This window comes from Passer domesticus, chromosome 2 (assembly GCF_036417665.1).
Source record: "Passer domesticus isolate bPasDom1 chromosome 2, bPasDom1.hap1, whole genome shotgun sequence".
Classification (NCBI taxonomy): domain Eukaryota; kingdom Metazoa; phylum Chordata; class Aves; order Passeriformes; family Passeridae; genus Passer; species Passer domesticus.
Genome location: NC_087475.1, coordinates 125,369,865 through 125,388,820, shown reverse-complemented (window position 1 = coordinate 125,388,820; position 18,956 = coordinate 125,369,865). Strand labels below are relative to the sequence as shown.

Below are 18,956 nucleotides of genomic sequence, written 5' to 3'. Positions count from 1 at the left end.
GGTTTGAGCAATATTTAAAAATGTTCATGCCCTTGGGTGAAGTTCAGTAGCAGGATGCTTTCTGCACTCCTGTTTTGCAATAAATTAATATAAGTACATGGGATGTTTGGGAATTGTTTATGTACACTGTGGTTCCCTTCCTGCAGGTTGGTGAAGACGGCCTTCAGATCTGTGTTGAGATATGTGGATGTGCCCTACAGCTGGACCTCCGTGAAGACCCCAGCATGAAAAGTCTTATTTATAAAGCAATCGCTCATTTTCTGCCAAATGACTTGGAGATCCTCAGAATTTGTGCTCTCTCCATCTTTTTCCTGGAGCGCACCTTGGAATCTTACTACACTGTTGAGCACTTGTACAAATGTGCAGATGAAGAATACAATGAGTGCACTAGTTCTGTTCAGAACCGCGTGCGGTTCGAGCTGCTGCCCATCTTGAAAAAAGGATTGTTTTTCGATCCTGAGTTCTGGAATTTCTTGATGATCAAGCAGAATTGTTTAGCCTTGTTGGGGGATAAAGCCTTGGATGGCTTGAGTGAAAGTACACTGGAAAACTCTCCTGCAAACACAGAGAAAACAGCGGAGTACAGGGCTCTGGGTGAGGAACGTGGCTGTTTAACAGATGTCAGCAATGGGGAGCTTGACCCTGGAAACTGCTCTGGAGCCCGTTCCAAAGGGAATGCCAGAAAGAACCACCAAGCTCTTGAGGCATCCAAAACATTGGATCAGGCTGAACCAAGGCACCGCTGTGTGATCTGCAACAAGGAGTTCCTTGGGGATCACATAGTGAAACACGCACAAGCTCACCAAAAAAAGGGCAGCTTCTCCTGCGTGCTTTGCACCAGGAAGTTCAGGCAGAAAGGACTCATGCTGAAGCACTTAAGGAATCATGTCAGGAAGATAGAAAGGCAACATCTTGCTGCAGCTCTTGAGGCTGGTCAGGAGGCTCCTGTTCTTCATGAAGTGCAATGTTCTGGTGTTTCTGTGTCTCTTGAAAATGGGAATTCTGAGGGTTCCAAAGATACTGAACCAGAGGCTACAGTAGCTGTGGTAGCTCCGAGTTCTGAGCAGGTCCAAGAGGAGGCTGAGAATGCAGAACAGGTTTTTGAGGCAGTGGAAAACCATCTAAGTGAGCAGGATGATGCTACTGAAAACAGTAGTGACAGCTGCTTTAATAATGTTCCTGATGCATTAAGTACAGAGAGTTTGCCTGAGGATGATGAGAGCTCCAGTAAAGAGTCACCCATTCTGCATAAAGTGAATGGAGTGTTTTGCCCTCAAAAAGATATTGATGCTTTGGATGAGGAAGGAATCTTTAAGTGCCCTGCTAATGGTTGTGCTAGAGTATTTAAAAAAATAAGATTCCTCAACAAACACGCCAGAAAAACTCACCCAACTGATCTGAAGGTGCAGCAGCATATAATGAAATGGAATAAAGGAAAATGCCGCTTCTGCCAGAGGAAATTCGCTGATTCCCAACATTTTATAGACCACCTGAAGAGACATGTGTATCCAAATGTTTACTTTTGTTTACACTTTAATTGTAATCAGAGATTTAAGCTGTCGACTGAGCTTGCAGAACATACAAAAAGTCACAGTGTGTTTAAGGCTCAGTGCAATTTCTCAAACTGCTGTGAGCTATTTGAGGAGCTCCCTTTGCTGTATGAACACGAGGCTCAGCATTATTTAAATAAAACCCCAGAATGTTCAGAAGATGCAAGTGAAAAAGATTCTTCAGATGATCCTTCAGAACTTTGTAGTAACCAAGATGAGGATGAATCAGTTAATGAAAAAGAAACTGTAGATTTACCAATTCCAACCTGGAAGTCAAGGAAGGATTCTGCAGAACCAAAGACATACATTCAAAGTGTGGAGAAGAAAGCAAATAATGTAATTCACAATGGAAATGAAAGCTCATCTGAGGGTAGTGCTCCAGTTTTAAGTTTGATAGACCAAAAGACACCTGTGTTACAGCCAAATCCTGAAAACTGTCATGTTGTTAGTGACCAACTGGTCAATGGGCACAGTGACCCAGATCAGACATCATCCAAGGCAGCCCAGGTACCTTTGGACAGAGTAGCAGATGAAACAAGGACAGAAAATGGGTCAGTGTTACCAGTTTTACAGAATTGTCACGATGCACCACAAAATAATGCTCCTGCAGCCTCACAAGTACCTTCTAAACCAAATCAGACAACAGAGACTACTTCATATGGTGTCATCTTAACAAAACCCTACGTCAGACCATTGCCTCCCAGTTACCTTGATGAACGTTACATTAGCATGCCAAAACGGAGAAAAATTTTGGCTGATGAGGTAGATGCTTATTCTGAACAAGACAAAATTTGTAGCAAATCAACAGAAAGGTTTAGATGTGGCAACTGCTTGACCATCTACTGTAATTCAGAAGCACTTGAGGCTCACCTTGCACAAAAGAAGTGTCAGACGCTCTTTGGATTCGATTCAGATGATGAAAGTAAGTCCTGCAGTCCTTCCATGCTGGTTTCTTTGGCAGTCAGTAGCAATCAGAAAATGGCCTTTGCAAACAGGAGTAGATGAGACACACACTAACTAAATCACAGTACTCTGCTAAATTGGAAGTTGAAATTGGACATGCTGTTCAGAATAAGAAAGAGGTGGTGAGAATTTGTAGGCAAACGAATGGAAAAGACTTCTGATAAAACAGAATGGGGTAATTGAATCAATCTGTCTTGCCTTGCATGTTTGAAACTAAATGTGGTAAAAAAACATATGCAGTGTTCTAAAGCAAGGAATGATTTACATTCTGATCTTTTGTCTTTTATAGGTGCCTGATTCAATGTTGTGGAAAAGTATCAGATGAGGAGTGGTGTAAGGAAACACTACATGAAGCAGCATCAGTTTGTTTCCCAGTTGGCCTTAATCATGAAGCAGTCTCAAATTCCTATAGAAAAACATGACCTTGATAAAGACAAAGCACATTTTCTAGACAAAACTCACAAAGGAGTAATAGGAGCTCTGCAGGTCTTCAGAAAAGTTGCTACAAAACCTCCAAAGTACCAGTTATCCAAAAAAGCCATGTTCATTCCAAATGTATGATTGAAGCTTAATGGCACAGCTTTTCTAGCATGAAGGTTGAAGGACGGTGAGGCATAGAGGGGATAGGCAGAGGAAATAGAGGTGTTCATTGCCTTGTGGAAATCCCACCAGCCAGTTCTGCAAGCTGCTGTAGTTTGTGTGGTTAATGGGTACCTGTCCACACAGCTGAGAAGGAATCATTCAAGGAGGTGTTATGTTTTTACCTTATGGATAAATGCATAAAGAAACCATGCATTTTTAATTATTTTTTTAAAAGTCTGAGTATGTGAGTCCATTATCTGCTCAAAAGCATGGAGCTTGTTTCGTAAACTTCTGCTCAGAATCCAAAGAGGAATGTGGAAGGAAATCTTGAGCTAGATGGGATGCTGGAATAGCCAAAAACTTGAAATACAGAACAAGCAGGGAAAAGAGAGTTGATGTGCTATTTTGTGAGACTTGCACACGGTGGCAATCAGATGCGTGCAAGAGAAGCCCTTTGCAAGGCTGAGGTAAAAGTGACTCCTGTAAAACATCTGCTGTAGGTGTGGGAAGACCAACACAAGTGCTAGATTGTGTGGATATTAACAGCAGCTGATGGAAGCAAGTCTGGAATGTTGGGAGGGCTAAGCTTGCAGAGTTAAACTAATATTCTGCAAGCACAGAGGTCCCTCAGCTGTTGGTAGGACAGACAAGAGCTTGAGAAGGCAAACAGAAGCAGAGCACATCAGGCTGGGGTGAACAAAAGGGTCAGGAAGAACCTGTTTCACATCTGTTATGTTGCTTAATGGTGGTGGGCCACAACTCAGTACTGTCACTAATTACTCATTGTCTAGAAGGGAGAAAACAGGGATTCTCTCAATCCTCAAGACACACTGCAGTCCTATTTCATAGCATCCCTTGAAAGGAGAGCTTTTCCCAGAGGCTGGTGAAGGAGTTACTGAAATGTTAAGCACTTTATTCACAATTCACTGTTCACAGAAACAATCACTATGTGAAGACGGGAAATAGAAGTTCTTCAGTTCTGTATGGAAAAATGAAATACAGAAGATTTTGAAACCAAAAAGATGCCATTGTAATTTTTGGTCTTCCTACCCTAAGGCAGAGGTGTGGCAAACATGCACATTGTCCAATTACTGTGCAAATTTATCCTCTAATTCATCTCACACTGTCTTGCCACATCATATTTTTTTTAATTTGGGATCCCGTTCTATGGAAATTGTAGTGGGATTGCAGGCAGGGGAGGCACAGGGGTGAAGACTGATGTTCAGTCATTCCAGAAATGCAGGACAGCCCAGAGCAACTGTTCCTGCTCAGCTGTCCCCGAAGAGTTTGTCACAGTGTGTGCAGGGCTTAAATCAACAGGTGGGTGAAAGTTAATGAGTAAAAAATCAGGGGGTGCAAAAACCCCCGTTCATTGTAGCAGTGGCTCACTCTTGGAAACCCAAGGGTTTCTCTGTAGGACTGGCTGTGAAATAGTTCTGGAACAAACTCAGTAGTTCAGTAATGCCTCTGCTAATAATCCTCTGTAGAACTAAACAGATATTTGCATTAATTCTGCTTTCTTTCCCCTTCCTGCAAGGAAAAAGAATGCAAATTCAAAATCATGCTCTTGAGTTCTAGAAGAGTTTTGCCTTAACTTTGAGTTGGATTAACATAAAAGGTTATAAAATTATGATCACAGGTATGTGTGCATTACATGAATCCCAGTTATGGCCCACTTCCAGAGATTTGTATCATGTTCAAGGCACCAAAGAATTTTTTTTGCAGTTGCAAAAAACCTGATTTAAATGCATCATTCATTATATATACATATATACACACAATATATATATTTACATGTATAAATACATTAAAAGTTTTAAACATAAAGTTAATGGGGTCCTTATAAGACAAATGCACTTTCACATTTTTTACTTTAAGATACCAACTAATTTTTAAGGACCCGGGTACTGCGTTGAATGTTCCAAGGCTCTCCCTTCTTTGCTCGAGATTGCTTAAATATATTTGGGAAAAGTAGAAAAAAGGTTAATTTTGAAGTATTACAGTTCTGAAAATCTAAAAAGTGAGTCCACAAAGATGCAACAAAGATGATTGTGTAAAATCTTTTTAATGTACCTTTTAATCTTTGGTGCTTTTTTTCCTTTTCCCTGGAGCTCCATATGTTTGAAGATGCTTTAAAATCATGATTGAGACTTGTATTATCTTTGGTTTAAGTGTGTAGATAAATGCATCTGTGTACATGCATAAACTGTGACCATAATTTTTTGTACCTGCATTAAAATAATTTTTGTTCCGAGATGCTTTTCTGGGACACCACCATTTGTTTCTCTCATGTATTCAGTGTGTACACTCTGGAGAATAGGAAAAACGAATTCTTACATAGGTGAAGATGAGCATCACCTAACAATTATCAGGAATCTGTTAAATTGACTTTAAGTAGCAAGTGGGTGGTAAGGTTTTAAAGTAATTATTTTTACTTCATAAGACATTGCATTTTCTTTAAGCTACTCTCTGATACCTGTTGGTATTCTCAGATAGTTGCAGTATTAAGCAACTTTAATCACAGGTAAAAAGATGCTTGGATCATCTGTGGAATAATTCTAATCACGTGTGGAATAATTCTCCATGCTTTTTAAGGATTCTTTATTATTTTGAGTAATACCCCATACAAAGCCTGCAACTTGTAAGGCTGAAAATAGTTTACAAGTCTTAAAAGTTGGAGATTTTTCGTTTGTTTTCTTTTTTATTTTTCCCCAGACATTAAGCATTGTGTGATAGAATTGGAAGTCCTTGAAGATGTATCACTTTGATTCAATAAGTCCTGAAGTACATGTGTAATGTAAGCCTCCAGCCTTCCTTAAAGCTGCCTGAAGTTATCCATGAGCTTAGGAGCCTTGTTGGATCAAAGTTGGTGCAATTCAATGCTCATAATTGTATTTAATAACATTCCTCCAGTTGGATTTGGACTTTCCTTTTAAGAGTGTCTCCTCTGACCTCATCATGTTTCACTGTAAAGGTCATGGAATTTCTAATTTCAAAAAGCTGCAGCTCAGTGTAGGCACCTTTCACAAAAAAAAAAAGAATACTGAAAGTAGGTTGCAAGTGGTCATATCTGTGGGACAAGGTCACTGGTACTTTGGTTATTTAGCCATATTCATAAAAATTATATGAATTGTATAGTTTGGATAATTTATAACATTAAACTTTGTGATTTTAATATCACATGGAAGGTTCAGCTGTACTCATTTCTTTTATTGTTTAACACCAGTGCTATGGACAAAAGACCCAAAGGGGGTGGTAGTGTTACTATTTTCTTAATTTATTTGGTACTGTATAACACCTTTCTGATTAAATGCAGTGTATGCATTTTGGGACTCTTAATTTGTAAAAGCTGTTACAGGTTCAGCAAGAAAGGAAATTTGTGCTTCCTTGTTGAATGTTAAATTATTTTACTTTGCATTTTATATAAGAGTACAAATTAAAACTGAGCCATCAAACTGCAATAAATCTACAGTAGTGTTTCATTTTAAAGACCTTTTGTACTGTACATAGATTTGTTCAATAAAACATTGTCTTTGTTGTTGATAGAAACTGATCTTGTCTTTTGGAGAATCACTCTGGAAATGCTGCTGTGATGTTCAGAGCTACTGTGTTATGTTTGGTACATGATGGTTGAGTGGCACCTGTGTGAAGATGCCAGGTCTTGATGTTCCAGGTGTGTGGGTATTTGGATTTGGACAGACCAAGCTTCAAAATGGAGGCAGCAGTTAATTCCTAGGGCTCAAAATCCAGATTTGGGGCCACAGACAAGAAGGGGTGCAGCTATTTTAAGAGACCTCTGCTTCTGGTTGGTGGGTTCAGACAGAAAGACAGTGTAGCTGCTTTTTTCTTTTGCTTCAGAAAGTTCAATACTGCCCCCTGAAATTACTGGATAATTTAGATTTATTTACAGCCCCGTAAATTATTAGGTTTTTTGACTGCAGATTTTTGACTGTCTTCTGGAAAATTTTGGATGGTGACTTTTTTTTGTGTGTGTGACTTCAAACTTACCTTTGTTTTCTGCTGTGGATGATTTTGACAAGGTCCTTACCTGAGGAAGGTAAGTGTGAGTGTAAGGGTAAGGGACCTCAGGTACATTTTGCCAGCAAGAATATTTATCAAAATGGCAATGCGTACATAAGCCATTTAATAAATTAATTGTTAAATATATTAACACCAAATATAAACTTTGCCCCTCCTCAGATGAACAGGAGACAGAAAATACAACAAAAGCCCTTGTAGTAACTCCTTGAATTACGACAGCAATTTATTGTTACAAGAGTTCTGTTCACCTTTTGGTTTATATAGGCTAAAAATTTTCCTGTTTCTTCCCCTTTGGGAATGCCAGTTCCTGCTCAATGCTCAAGTCAATTCAAACAATTACATGTTTGAATAAAAAATCTAAAGGGATTTTTGAGTTATGAGAAAGAGAGAAAAAAATGAAATCTACTTCTGAGATTATCCCTTTTCCACCCCCATCACCTCCAACGGGGAAATATTTACAAAGTAAGATAATATGTAAATATATTATAAATAATCCTGCTGAAAGGGCTGGTCGTGGTTTAGAACAGGAAAGGGGCTGTCGGGAGACATCAGTCCTGAATATTGAAAAGTCTCTCCAACCTCTGATGCCAGTGCACTTTTCCTGTCTAAGGATTAATGGGAATGTGGCTATTCCAAGGCAAGCTCTCCTTGCCTTCCCCTCCCACCCCCTGACTGCTTACTGAAAATGCAGCACACAATCTAATTTTTAAAATGGCATGTTGATGGTTGTTTGTTTTTCCCCCTGAATTCCAGAAGAATTGGATAGGTATTACTCCTTGAAGGCTGCAAATAAAGGATTATTGAAACATAAGCAAAATGAAGGTAATTTATATTTATCACATGCATTGTCTAATTTGTAGTTTGCAGGATTGATACTCATCAAGAATATTAAATCATTGTGCACGTGAGGGGAAGTTTGGCACAGCAGACAATAAGCATTATTATGTTAAAGCTTTCCAGATGCTTCCAGACTGAGTTTTTATCAGAATGCTGAACTTAAAATTCATGGGCAAATTTTGTTCAGCTGTTTCTGGCTCACATAGAATTCATTGCTGCAGCTCAAGAGAACAGCTCTTACTCAGTTCAATGTGTGTTGCTTTTCCTTCTGATCAGCATGGGACATCTGCCTGGAATTTTTTTACATCTCAAAGAGGAAACAATAATCTGAAATACAGGGATAAGGAATGCGTCCTCTGTTCTTGTGTTCTGTTGCAGGTTTACCAGACCTTGGGGCAGGCATTCCTTACTATAGCTCAGAACAGAGCCCACCATGGTGATGAATTTGTGCAAAAGCATCATCAGTAATTTGAACGTGGTTCTTTTGTGTGTTTTTACAGCATCTGGGTGTTCCTGGGTTTCAAATCACAGGCAGCTTTAGCTCAAAAATGTGGTCTCTTTACACATCCATATTTAAGCATGGGGTGGAGGAGTGTTGGCTTTTTCTGCCACAGAGAGGTCAAGCACTCTTTGCACCTTTATTTTTCTTTGCATGTAGATTTTGATGCTTAGCTCAGCGGAAGCTTCTGCTGTCTTCTATTCCCTTTTTTGTTCATCTTTTCTCTTTCTTATGAAGTGTCCATCACTGGTTGCTCTGCCCCTCACAGAAAATAGTGCCAAGTGGAAGAGCAACACAAGGTTGAGAGCTTGCATTTAGTAAAAAAAAAAAGGAAAAAAAAAAAAGGCATCTTTAGCTTATAGGGTTTTGTTTCCTTAAACAGGTGCTGCTGTTGGATTTCCCAGTCCTGGGGAGATGCATCACTTGGGATCATGCAGTTCTTGCCTCGGGCACAAGTGGATGACTCTAGCTTGGTCCAGATGAGGTGTCCAGTGGTAGGAATCATAGAATGACATCCTCTGTGAGGAATCGGAGAATATCCTGATCTGGATGGGACCCCAAGGATCACCAAGTCCAGCTCCTGGCCTGCACAGGACCCCAAGAGTCACACAACTGTGCCTGAGCTCTGCCAGTCTGGTGCTGGGGAGAACCTTTTTCTAATATCCAGCCTAAACCTTCCCTGCCACTTCAGGTCATTCCCTCGGGTCCTGTCACTGTCACCAGAGAGGGATCAGTGTCTGTCCCTCCTCTTCCCCTCACGAGGACTTTGTGACTGCAGTGAGCCTTCCACTTGTCCAGCTGAAGAGACCAAACCCTCCTCACACAGCTTCTCAAGGCCCTTCCACATCAACACTCTCTAATGGCTTTAAAACATTCTGATGGCGTGGTGCCCAGAGCTGCCCCAGGACTGGAGGTGAGGCCCGCCCAGAGCAGAGCAGGACAATCCCCTGGCTGTCCAAGCTGTCCCTGATGTCCCCAGGACAATCCCCTGCCTGTCCCCGATGTCCTTCATGTCTCCAGGACAATCCCCTGGCTGTCCAAGCTGTCCCTCATGTCCCCAGGACAATCCCCTGCCTGTCCCCGATGTCCCCAGGACAGGGATGTCGCCCCTGACTCCAGGGCCGGTTCCCATCCCTTTCCACGCTGCTGCTCTCCAGCATCTCCCCAGAGCTCAGCACGCCTTCAGGGCGGGCTGGGCGGTTCGGACAGCCTCAGTTATGAACCCTCCATAGGTACAACACACGATCTGCACATTTAATCCCGCCTCCCCGCCGCGTCGCTCCCCCCGTGCCGCTTCTCCGTGCGGAACCTCGGTGCCGGCCGCCTTTTCCAGCCGGCGCTCGGCGCTGCAGCGGGCGCGGCCATGGCGGGCCCGGGGCTGAGCGAGCGGGAGCGGGCGGGCTGCTGGGCCCTGCTGGAGCTCCTGCACACCGAGGAGCTGCTGGCGCTCACCGACACCGTCACCAACCGCCTGGTGCACCCGGAGAGCCGCCAAGGTGCGCGGGCAGCCCTCGGGGCCTGCCCAGCGGGGCCGGGCCCTGCCTTCGCTTCCCCGGGCCCGGGGCTCGCAGGGCTCGGGGTCGCTGCCGGAGCCTTCTCCGCACAGCCCAGCAGCTCCGGGGGTGGCTGCTCCGGGGGGTTTGGGGTGTCCGGGCCCAGGAGGGTGCGGTGGCGACGGGCTGGTAGCAAAGGTTCAGCTCCGCACGCAGCTCTGCTCTCAGAGCCGGCAGTGAGCGGCCAGCACGGCCGTGCCCTCCGTGGGTAAAAGTATTGAAATCAAGAGTCTCTCCCTGTTGGTGTCAGTCACATTTTTTTTTCAGGTTTTGAAAAGGTAAAATTTGAATCTGCATTGAACTTCCTTTTTCGGCAGCATGCTTCCAGTTGTGCCTGTCCTCCATCACTTTGTTGAGATTTGTTTCATAAGAGTTCATTTTTTGTGTGAGGCCATATATACCTGAGGCCATTAGGTTTTTTGCCCAGTTGCCTCAGGTGTGTATATATATATATATATATATGTGCATATTTATATGTATATACATCTATATATATATATATATATATACACACACCTATATATATGTGTGTGTGTGTATATACATCTGTATATATATATACACACACCTATATATATATATGTGTGTGTATATATATATATGTTCGTCCCAAAGCCTTGAGTATGTTTCATGTGATGTAACTAAAACCTATAAGATTTGCCCAACGCATTTCTTTAAAAGGTCTTTGCCTGTAGTGTTTTTTTTTTTCTCCTTACTTTTTCCCCCTACTTTTTGCAGTGGTTGTAAGTTAAATGGAAAGATTTTTGTGTTTTGTTTTAGCACTTTCTTTCTGGTTAGATTTAGGGTTTTTATAGGTCCCGTGTTAAGTGCTAGCCTCCGTTCAGGTGGGAACTGTGTGCTACAACTGCTTTAAAAGAGAATTTAAGTTTGTCATGTTTCCTCGTTCTGCCGCAGAGCCTTGTAGCTGCATTTTGTTTATTGCTGCCATTCAATGCACTGTTGTTGTGCTAGGATGCATTTTCTTATGAACATGGGAGTTGTGATTTCCACACATTATTGTGGAAATAAAACAGATTTAGTTCCATTTCCAGCAGGCTTCAGGAAGGAGGAAGGAGGTGGAACCTCGCTTTCTCAGATTACTGTGCATTGCTGAAACACTTCACTGGAATTCTTGCCCAAGAAGCATATTTACAAGCTTTTGGGTGTATTCTCTGTCTGATATGATGAGGCCAGATTTCAGTTTACAAACTTGCAGTCTCTTCATGTCCTTGTCTTGTACTTGTCTTGTACTGTGTTTGGAGGTCAGGAGTTTAAGAAATGGCTTAGGTTTGGGTTTTTATTGTGAAAGAAGATAACTCCAACTTCTTTCTTTGCAGAGGCCATTGATGCCATTCTGGTGTACAGCCAAAACGTGGAGGAGCTCCTGAGGCGCAGGAAAGTCTGCAGAGAAATCATCTTCAAGTACTTGGCGGCGGAGGGAATCGCAGTGCCTCCTTCCTCGGAGAAACACGTGCTGATCGAGCGGGTGAGGCAGCTCTGGAGCGGGCAGCTCACGGCCCGAGCCCCGGAGGCAGGGCACAGAAAACCTCCTGCACCGGTGAGTGAGTGAGTGCTGCTGGAAATCCTCAGGCTGCTCAGCGCTGCCTCCACAGGATGAGCAGTGCAGGTGTGCACCTGTAGCAAGGTCCCAAACCTTTTTAACTCTTAGTCGGTTTGGTTTGGTTGGTTTTTAAATTACAGCATCTGAAGGTGTCTGCTCTGTTTGCCACAGTGTTTGAGCTCTAATGTGCAGGGTCTTCTCCATGCTTTGAAGTTTTAGATTGTCCTATAGGCTAAAATAGAAGATATTCCCACATAGTTTTGTGGGTTCAGGGCAACTGAAAACAGTATGAATGGCACAGAAATTCTGCAGAGGCCCTCGTGATTTTAGTGAGTTTATATATTGATAAAATGTGCAGTTTCCAGCAGTGACAGTTCAGTGCCATTTGCTTTCCCTTTTTTCCAAACAATTGAATTTATAATTTTGGTGGGCTCTGTTCAGAGCTGTAGTAAGGAATGCCTGCCCCCAAGATCTGGTAAACCTGCAACAGAACACTGATGGGAACAGAGGACACATTCCTTATCCCTATATTTTACATGATTGTTTCCTCATTGAGATCTAAAAAAATTCCATGCAGATGTCCCAGGCTGATCAGAAGGAAAAGCAGCACACATTCACACACTGAGCTGAGTAAGAGCTGTTCTCTTGAGCTGCAGCAATGAATTCCATGTGAGCCAGAAACAGCTGAACAAAATTTGTCCAGGAATTTGTAACACTTTGTCTTTTGGCAATAATAGGTTGTTTTGAAGTTAAAATCTTTGCCATTCAGCAAATCCTCATGGTGTAATGAACTTGGAGGGGTTTATTTGTGGTTCCAATTGGCCTCTCTGCTGCAGTTCAGAGCCCTCGTGGGCAGCAGCCCTCCTGGGCTGTGAGAGCTCTGTCCCTGTTGAGAACCTGTTTCCCTGAGCTTTCACTCAGGGATTAGCTGATGACAGTTAGCATTTAGCTGAGAATTGTTTTCAAAGCAATTTTCTGTGTGCATCATTAGAGAAAAAAGAAATGTTTGTCTTAAAAAAATTCTTTGGTTGATGGTACATCAATGAAGTACTTCAAACATATTCATAAATTTAAAAGAAAGTCGATTTATTTATCACATTCTTTGCACTTGTTTTCTCTTAATTCTTGTCCCTTCTTTCTTCACCACTTTGAAGAAATGGGAAACTTGAACCTATGTAACAGAATTGGAAATTACTTCAACTTGTGGTGAAGCAAATACAGCATTTCTATACAGAATTCTCCAGACTTTTCATGCTTAATTGCTTAATGCTTATAACACAATTTAATACTTACTAGACTTTGGTGTTAGAAAACTTGATACTTGATTTGCTTCTAAAAAAAGTCTTGCTGTCAAGTCATTAATACTGAGAAGTCCTATAAAGTAACTGTACATTTAGTTCCAAAAGAAGTCACTTTGCATCCTTCCCTGTCCTTTTTCAGTAGAACCATGATTTTCCTCTTTGTAAAGAGCCCAAGACTCTGAAGCACTTTCTAGGTGTAATTCAAAGAACCTGTCCTGGTTCTCTACATTAGATAATCATGTTAGTAAAAACAAGTGAGATTTTACTTTGGTGTTTCTCTTCAGGCACTCTGGCTCAGAACACTTAAAATGTTTAATATAAGCATGTATGTGATTTGATGTTTTTCTGAGTGATAATCTTGCTGAACAGTTCTAAGAAAAAAATTTGCTTGACTGCAGAGTCATGGAAATGGACAGAAGTCACCACAAGATGACATTCGTGGTCTAGGAGGAGAATTCTGCCAGTGGTACTTTGAACTCCTGAACTCTCAGCACCCTTTGGGAGTAAAATCTGAAGCAACATGGGGACCACAGCATTTTTGGGAGGATGCCAAACTGAAGTTCTGTTACAACACTTTGGAAAAAAACGTGGAACAATATGTGGGTGCAGACATGGTGAGCCTGCGCCTGCTGTCCTTGGTGAAAGAAGAATGTCTCCTCTTCAACCCAAATTTGCATTCCAGTGGCCTGAAATGTGCCATGTCCCCTCATGGATTGGTGCTGGTGGCAGTGGCTGGCACAGTGCACAGAGACAACACTTGTTTGGGTGTCTTTGAGCAAATCTTTGGGCTCATCAGCTGCCCCATGAGGAACAACACCTGGAAAATAAAAGTGGTGAACCTTAAAATAGTAGGGCAGAATGCTCTGGAGCCTGGCATGCAAATGGAAAAACCTTCCCTAAAATATGAGTCAAACCAACTGAGAGAGTTCTATGATGGGAATGAGCTGACTGTGTTTGAACCTCAGAAATTCTGAGCATTTTGTCATTGCGGGGCTGGGTTGTTGCTGCCATGCAGTTTCTCTTCTCTGAGTAAGATTTGCTGAGTGGCAGGCTGAGATACAGGGTATTAACACAAGTGATGCTTGTGGGCACTTTCCAAGAGCTAACAAATATTTCATGGGCATTCCTTCAGGTTCTGCACTGTCATTAGAGTGGAGTTTGGTTATTCACGGTTGCATTTAAATATGGATTGGCAGCCTTGTCTAATGAGGGGTTTACAAACTGCAAATTCTCTTCAGGACACCAGTTGAAACTCTCACCTGAGCTGTAGCAGAAGTCATTACATCTGGCTTTGGAAATTTGGGAGGGCTAAGTGTGTAAATGGTCATCTGAGTCCTAAGAAAACCAATAGAAAACCCAAAACAAAACACTGAATGGAGGCAGCTGCTGTGGGTGTTCTGAATGTGCTGTAATGGGACAGTGCAGGGAACTTGGCATTGTTGAAGTCTTTTTTTAGCCTCTTTCCATTAATTGCTTCCTGCCCTTTTACCTTATGGCTCCAGTTTTGTCATGAATGCACACAAATTGTTCTGTCTGTGTCCCCAGACAGACAGGCTTGAGATGGGTGCCCATTTCTAGCACTGACTGTCTTGGATCAAGAACTTGATTTCAGAACTTGCAGAAACACTGTATGAACCAAATGCTCTGATAGTTATTTTTTATATAATTACAACAGAGTTCTTAATATAATAGTTGTGATTTTTGTATATTTTCTCAAAATAAGTATTTTGTTTACTCTGAGCTGCTTTGTTACAGGTACAGAAAGTCCATTTGTTACCACTGGGTGGTTACAGTGATAGGTCATGCTAAGAAAAGTATCCAATTACTACGTAATAATAGAAAATTATTGAAATTATTGCCAGTGTAAAACTTTTTTTTTTTTACTGTATCTATTTATAGGGGACTAGAGGTGAAGTGAGGTGAAAACTTCTTTTTCTGCATCTTGTTTGATTGTTTGGGAATTTTGTTTTAATTTTCTGTCTTCACTATTTAAGGTTCTGAAAACATAAACATTCCCCCTAACTTAGCAGAACCAGAAGAGCTGTTCCCAGGTTTGTGTTGCTGAACTATGGCCAGGTGAGAGGAAACAAAAAGGTTCAGGTATGCACAGAATTGATCTTTGTGAACAGTTGGAATCTTGCTTTCTCCTTAAAATAATTTCTAAGCAAAAGTTCAGATGTGTTGGGATGTTCTTTCTCAATAAACAGCTGAGTTGTGGCTTCTAATTTTTCTGTTGTTTAAAATAAAATCCTTACTTCGAGTTCCAAATTCAGTTTTTAAATCATTGACACAGAATGTTTTCAGAGTAGAAAAACATTGACTGTGTGGCAAATGTGAGAAAGTACTTTTAGCTTAACCTTGACTTTAAGGGAAAAGTTAGGACTTGTTTAAATGGAGCTGAAATTGTTTCTGGACTTGTTTAAATGGAGCTGGACAAGTTTCAAAAAGTTGAAATATTTACAGGAGTGATTTCATCCCTCTTTTTAGATGCTGCTGTTCAGAGCTGAAGGAATTAATTGTTGATTTACCGTTGGAAGCACTGGACATTTTAGTTGTATTTAGGAGATTGAAAAAAGGAAGTAAAATTTCTTGAAAACTGTTATCATCCATTTTCCTCTGTTTCTTATCACGACAAATATTTTCAATAACAGTTTCTTATGTCTATCACTACCACTGAAGCTGCAATGCTAAATTTGTGCTCTCTAGATTTTCTCTGGTAAATAATCTGGTAAAAAGTAAAATTCCGATCTATAGCAAAACGTGTGGAACTTTCTGAACATTAAGCAGTGGAAATGATATCGCTCTGTGCTTCCTTTGGATGCTCCCCAAGAAGCGAAGGTTTTAAGTGTGTTCAGGAGTTTATGAAAGGTGTCTAATAGTCTTCATCTGTTTAGACTATAATTTTTTATTCTGCTGGTTCTTTACTGTTATAATTGCCTTTATTATGGCAGGAAATATTTTATGTTCCCTTGTCACAAGATGATTCTTGCTTGCTGTTTTCTTCCAATCCGTTATCTGTCTCAGTAGCTTGTTCTTTTTCCCCTAAGAGTTGGATAAGGGTAAGCTCTGCAGGGTGATAAAATTCTGTAAAAGGAGAAATACAGGCCTCCAGTAAAGATATCAACAACCACAGCATTTTGCTTTTAACTCTTGCAGTGTACTTCAGCTTTTGAAGTATTTTGAAGCATTTTGAAGATGTGCTACAGCTTGAAAGTTTCTTTTCTTTTTTTAAGAGCACAAAGTAGAAATCCGAAGTTAAATGTGAGTGTAACTGCAGGAGTGATGACAGTGCTGTGACCATCCCTGCTGCCTGCAGGAAATCCAGGGGCTTGCTGGAGTCTCAGCAGGGGACAGGAGTGGCCTCTGGGTGACATCTGGTGGCAGATTCATCACTTGCCTGGAGCTGCAGTCCCGAGGAGACTGTGCACAACAGGCTGCTTTATCCCACTCCTTGCTGGCAACAAAATGCCCTGAAATTGCCAGGTTCCCCCTTGCCTTCATCTAAAGGAAAGCTGGAAGGGAATCCCTCAGCAGAATGAAAACTAAGAAACCTCTTATATTTCTGGGATAAACTTAAAGAAATGACAAAAATACAACATTTATTGGGCTTGTTGCCTGTAGTAGTTGCCCTTACAGAAATTCTTTAGAGACATGGGTTAGAACAAAGCAGAGATTTTTGTGAGAGTGGTGTTTGTGCAGAGACGCATCTGCTGGAAGGAGCAGGGGATGTGTAATTCCTGCACAGCCACCTCTTCTCTGCCCTCTGAGAGCATAAATTGCAAGGGAAATCACATCATGTTGTACATGCTGCCATAAATCACTCTTTATAACCAATAAAAGCTGAGCTGCTCATCTAGATGAGGTTTGGGTGCCTTGCCAGCATTTTCCCACTTAAGACTATTGAAAGGAAATGGTAATTTTTAATAACTTGACTGTGATTTAATGAAACAGGCTCGTCTTCAATATCTGAGCTTTCTTCCTCCTCGGCTACTGAAGTCTATTGCCCCAAATAATGGACAGGAGCAGCTTTCAGGTAAGGAATAAGTGAATAATTTGGGGATCTTCGACCAGGAGAGGTAGCAGCACCTCCTTTTCTGTAAGAACTGTGGGATTGAGTAAAACTTGCAGGTGCCACATCCACTCCTTGTTGGATACTTCCAGGGCTGGCAATTCCATCACTTCACTGAGCAGCCTGTTCCAGTGCTTGACCACCCGTGCAGTGAGGAAATTCTTCATGATAGCTAGTCTAAGCCTCCCCTGGTACAACTTGAGACTATTTCCTCTCTTTCTGTCTTGTTCCCTGGGAAAAGAGAACCTCACTACACTCTCCTTTAAGGTAGCTGTAGAGTGTGATAGTGTCCCCTGAGCCTTCTTCTGGTTAAACAACCCCAGCTCCCTCAGCTGGTTCACATCAGACTCGTGCCCCAGACCCTTCCCCAGCTCTGCTCCCTTCTCTGGACACACCTCAGCCCCTCCATGTCTTCCTTCTTTTTTAGAAACCTGTAGAAAATCACTGCAAGTTTCCTCTGAAGCAGCCTGGATAACTCCAAGTGTGTTGTTTGAATACTATGGTATAATTCCAAAATACCAAACCAAATGTTTCGATTTCTCCTCTTGGCAAATTGCAGAACCTCCCAAGCACAAGGAAAAACATGTTCTTGGGTTCTGTCTTGACAAGCTCTCACAGCCCTTACTGAAAAGGCTCTCTTAGATCCCCCTGGTTGTCACTGGGTCCTTTGGGTTGTGTGGGTGGGTGTTGCACTGTGCTGTCCTAGTGTGAGCCCTGTACAGTGCCCCGAGTGCTTCTGCTGCAGGAGACATTCCAGTGCCAGTCAGAGGCTGCTTTTGAGGAAAATGCTGTGTTTGCTGCCACACCCACAATCCCTGTAATCTATTTCACATTACAGAGGATTCACCCTGGAGTTCCCTTGGGACAAAATGGACCAGGGAGCTCCTGTGGGCAGGGTATCCTGCTCTCTGTGAGGCACTCAGGCTGCAGGACCACCCTGGAGCTGGCTGGCAGCAAACCCCCAACACATTTAGAGATGCTGTGCTGGCAGCATCTCAGCAACAGCTGTTTCATGCTCCTGTTGCACAGCACTGTTTGCTAATGTAAACACAGCTTAAGGGTGATGAAAATGGTAATATGGCCTCCTTAGGATGAAATTAAATTGGTTTTCATCCTAATGCTTTCTTAAAATGTGTGTATATATATGTACATACATATTTTTAACAAGTCTTTCACTCACTTTCTAGCATTTCCCTTGCAGGATTTATATTTCAAGTGGAGTAGTTGTCAGCTCCTCTTTAACAGCAATAAGCATAAGACATCATGTCAGTACTTGTTCATCTATTCCTTTTTCTCAGTTCATTAGTGTTATTTATTGCCTGGCTGGATTTTGAGTATTAATGAATTCTCCTCAAAGTTTGCATTTTTTATTGAAATAAATCGATCCATTTAATATCTCTTCAGTAATTATGTGTTTAGATATATTTGCACAGTGCCCCAGCTCTAACAAGATTAGTGGCAGGAAAATCCCATTCTGCAGATTAGTGTGATTTATTGAGTTGAACTTTAGGATTTTCCTCTGGTGCTTCATTATGAAGGTTTATTACAGAAAAACACTTTGTCTTCAATTACTTGCTGGCTGATGTGCATCTGAAAGGCTCAGACGAGCAGTCGTTTTTTTTCTCTGAAATTAAAAACATCATCTTACGAGACAAACTCTTCAAATGCTGCCATTAGAAATACATCTCATGACACTAAAAGGATCTCAGTATTTTCAGTTTGCAATTCAATTTTCCATTCTGTCACATCTGTGGCATCCTGACAGTGACCAAACCATGAGCTCCCGGCAATGTCTCCTGCATCTTCCAGGGGGTTGCCAGCCCCTTGCAGCTGCCCCTCTCTTGAAACAAGGCTGGGCTGGGGTGCTGGGGGTTCCCCTGGCTTCCTGCAGACTCATTTCTACATTACAGTTTGTGTTGGTGACAGAAACTGCTAAACATCTGAGTGCTAACCATGGCACAGATGATTTTGCAGCTACAGTAATAATCATAAAAGTCTCC

At 41.8% G+C, this 18,956-nt stretch overlaps 2 protein-coding genes across 2 annotated transcripts in view; both read left to right on the top strand.

The window, feature by feature from the left end:
- Positions 1–6,644, top strand: part of ZNF654 (zinc finger protein 654) — a 30,211-nt gene extending 23,567 nt beyond the window's left edge. Inside the window, exons 8-9 of the mRNA XM_064411124.1 lie at positions 147–2,472; positions 2,803–6,644. Of these exons, the coding sequence (XP_064267194.1) occupies positions 147–2,472; positions 2,803–2,810 (2,334 nt within the window). The 3' untranslated portion in view covers positions 2,811–6,644. The remainder of the gene's footprint in view (positions 1–146; positions 2,473–2,802) is intronic.
- Positions 6,645–9,764: 3,120 nt separating this feature from the next.
- Positions 9,765–15,489, top strand: C2H3orf38 (chromosome 2 C3orf38 homolog). Its single transcript, XM_064411125.1, has 3 exons — positions 9,765–9,968; positions 11,363–11,583; positions 13,286–15,489. Exons 1-3 carry the CDS (start codon positions 9,836–9,838, stop codon positions 13,859–13,861), a joined length of 930 nt encoding a protein of 309 aa, XP_064267195.1. The 5' UTR covers positions 9,765–9,835; the 3' UTR covers positions 13,862–15,489.
- The last annotated feature ends 3,467 nt before the right edge of the window (positions 15,490–18,956 follow it).

What these genes read in the sequence shown, in the direction of transcription:
- C2H3orf38 (XM_064411125.1), top strand. Translation starts at nt 9,836, where the DNA reads ATGGCGGGCCCGGGGCTGAGCGAGCGGGAGCGGGCGGGCTGCTGGGCC. An exon ending in GCACCCGGAGAGCCGCCAAG is followed by an intron (nt 9,969 to 11,362) that starts GTGCGCGGGCAG and finishes CTTTCTTTGCAG; the next exon opens with AGGCCATTGATGCCATTCTG. An exon ending in ACAGAAAACCTCCTGCACCG is followed by an intron (nt 11,584 to 13,285) that starts GTGAGTGAGTGA and finishes GCTTGACTGCAG; the next exon opens with AGTCATGGAAATGGACAGAA.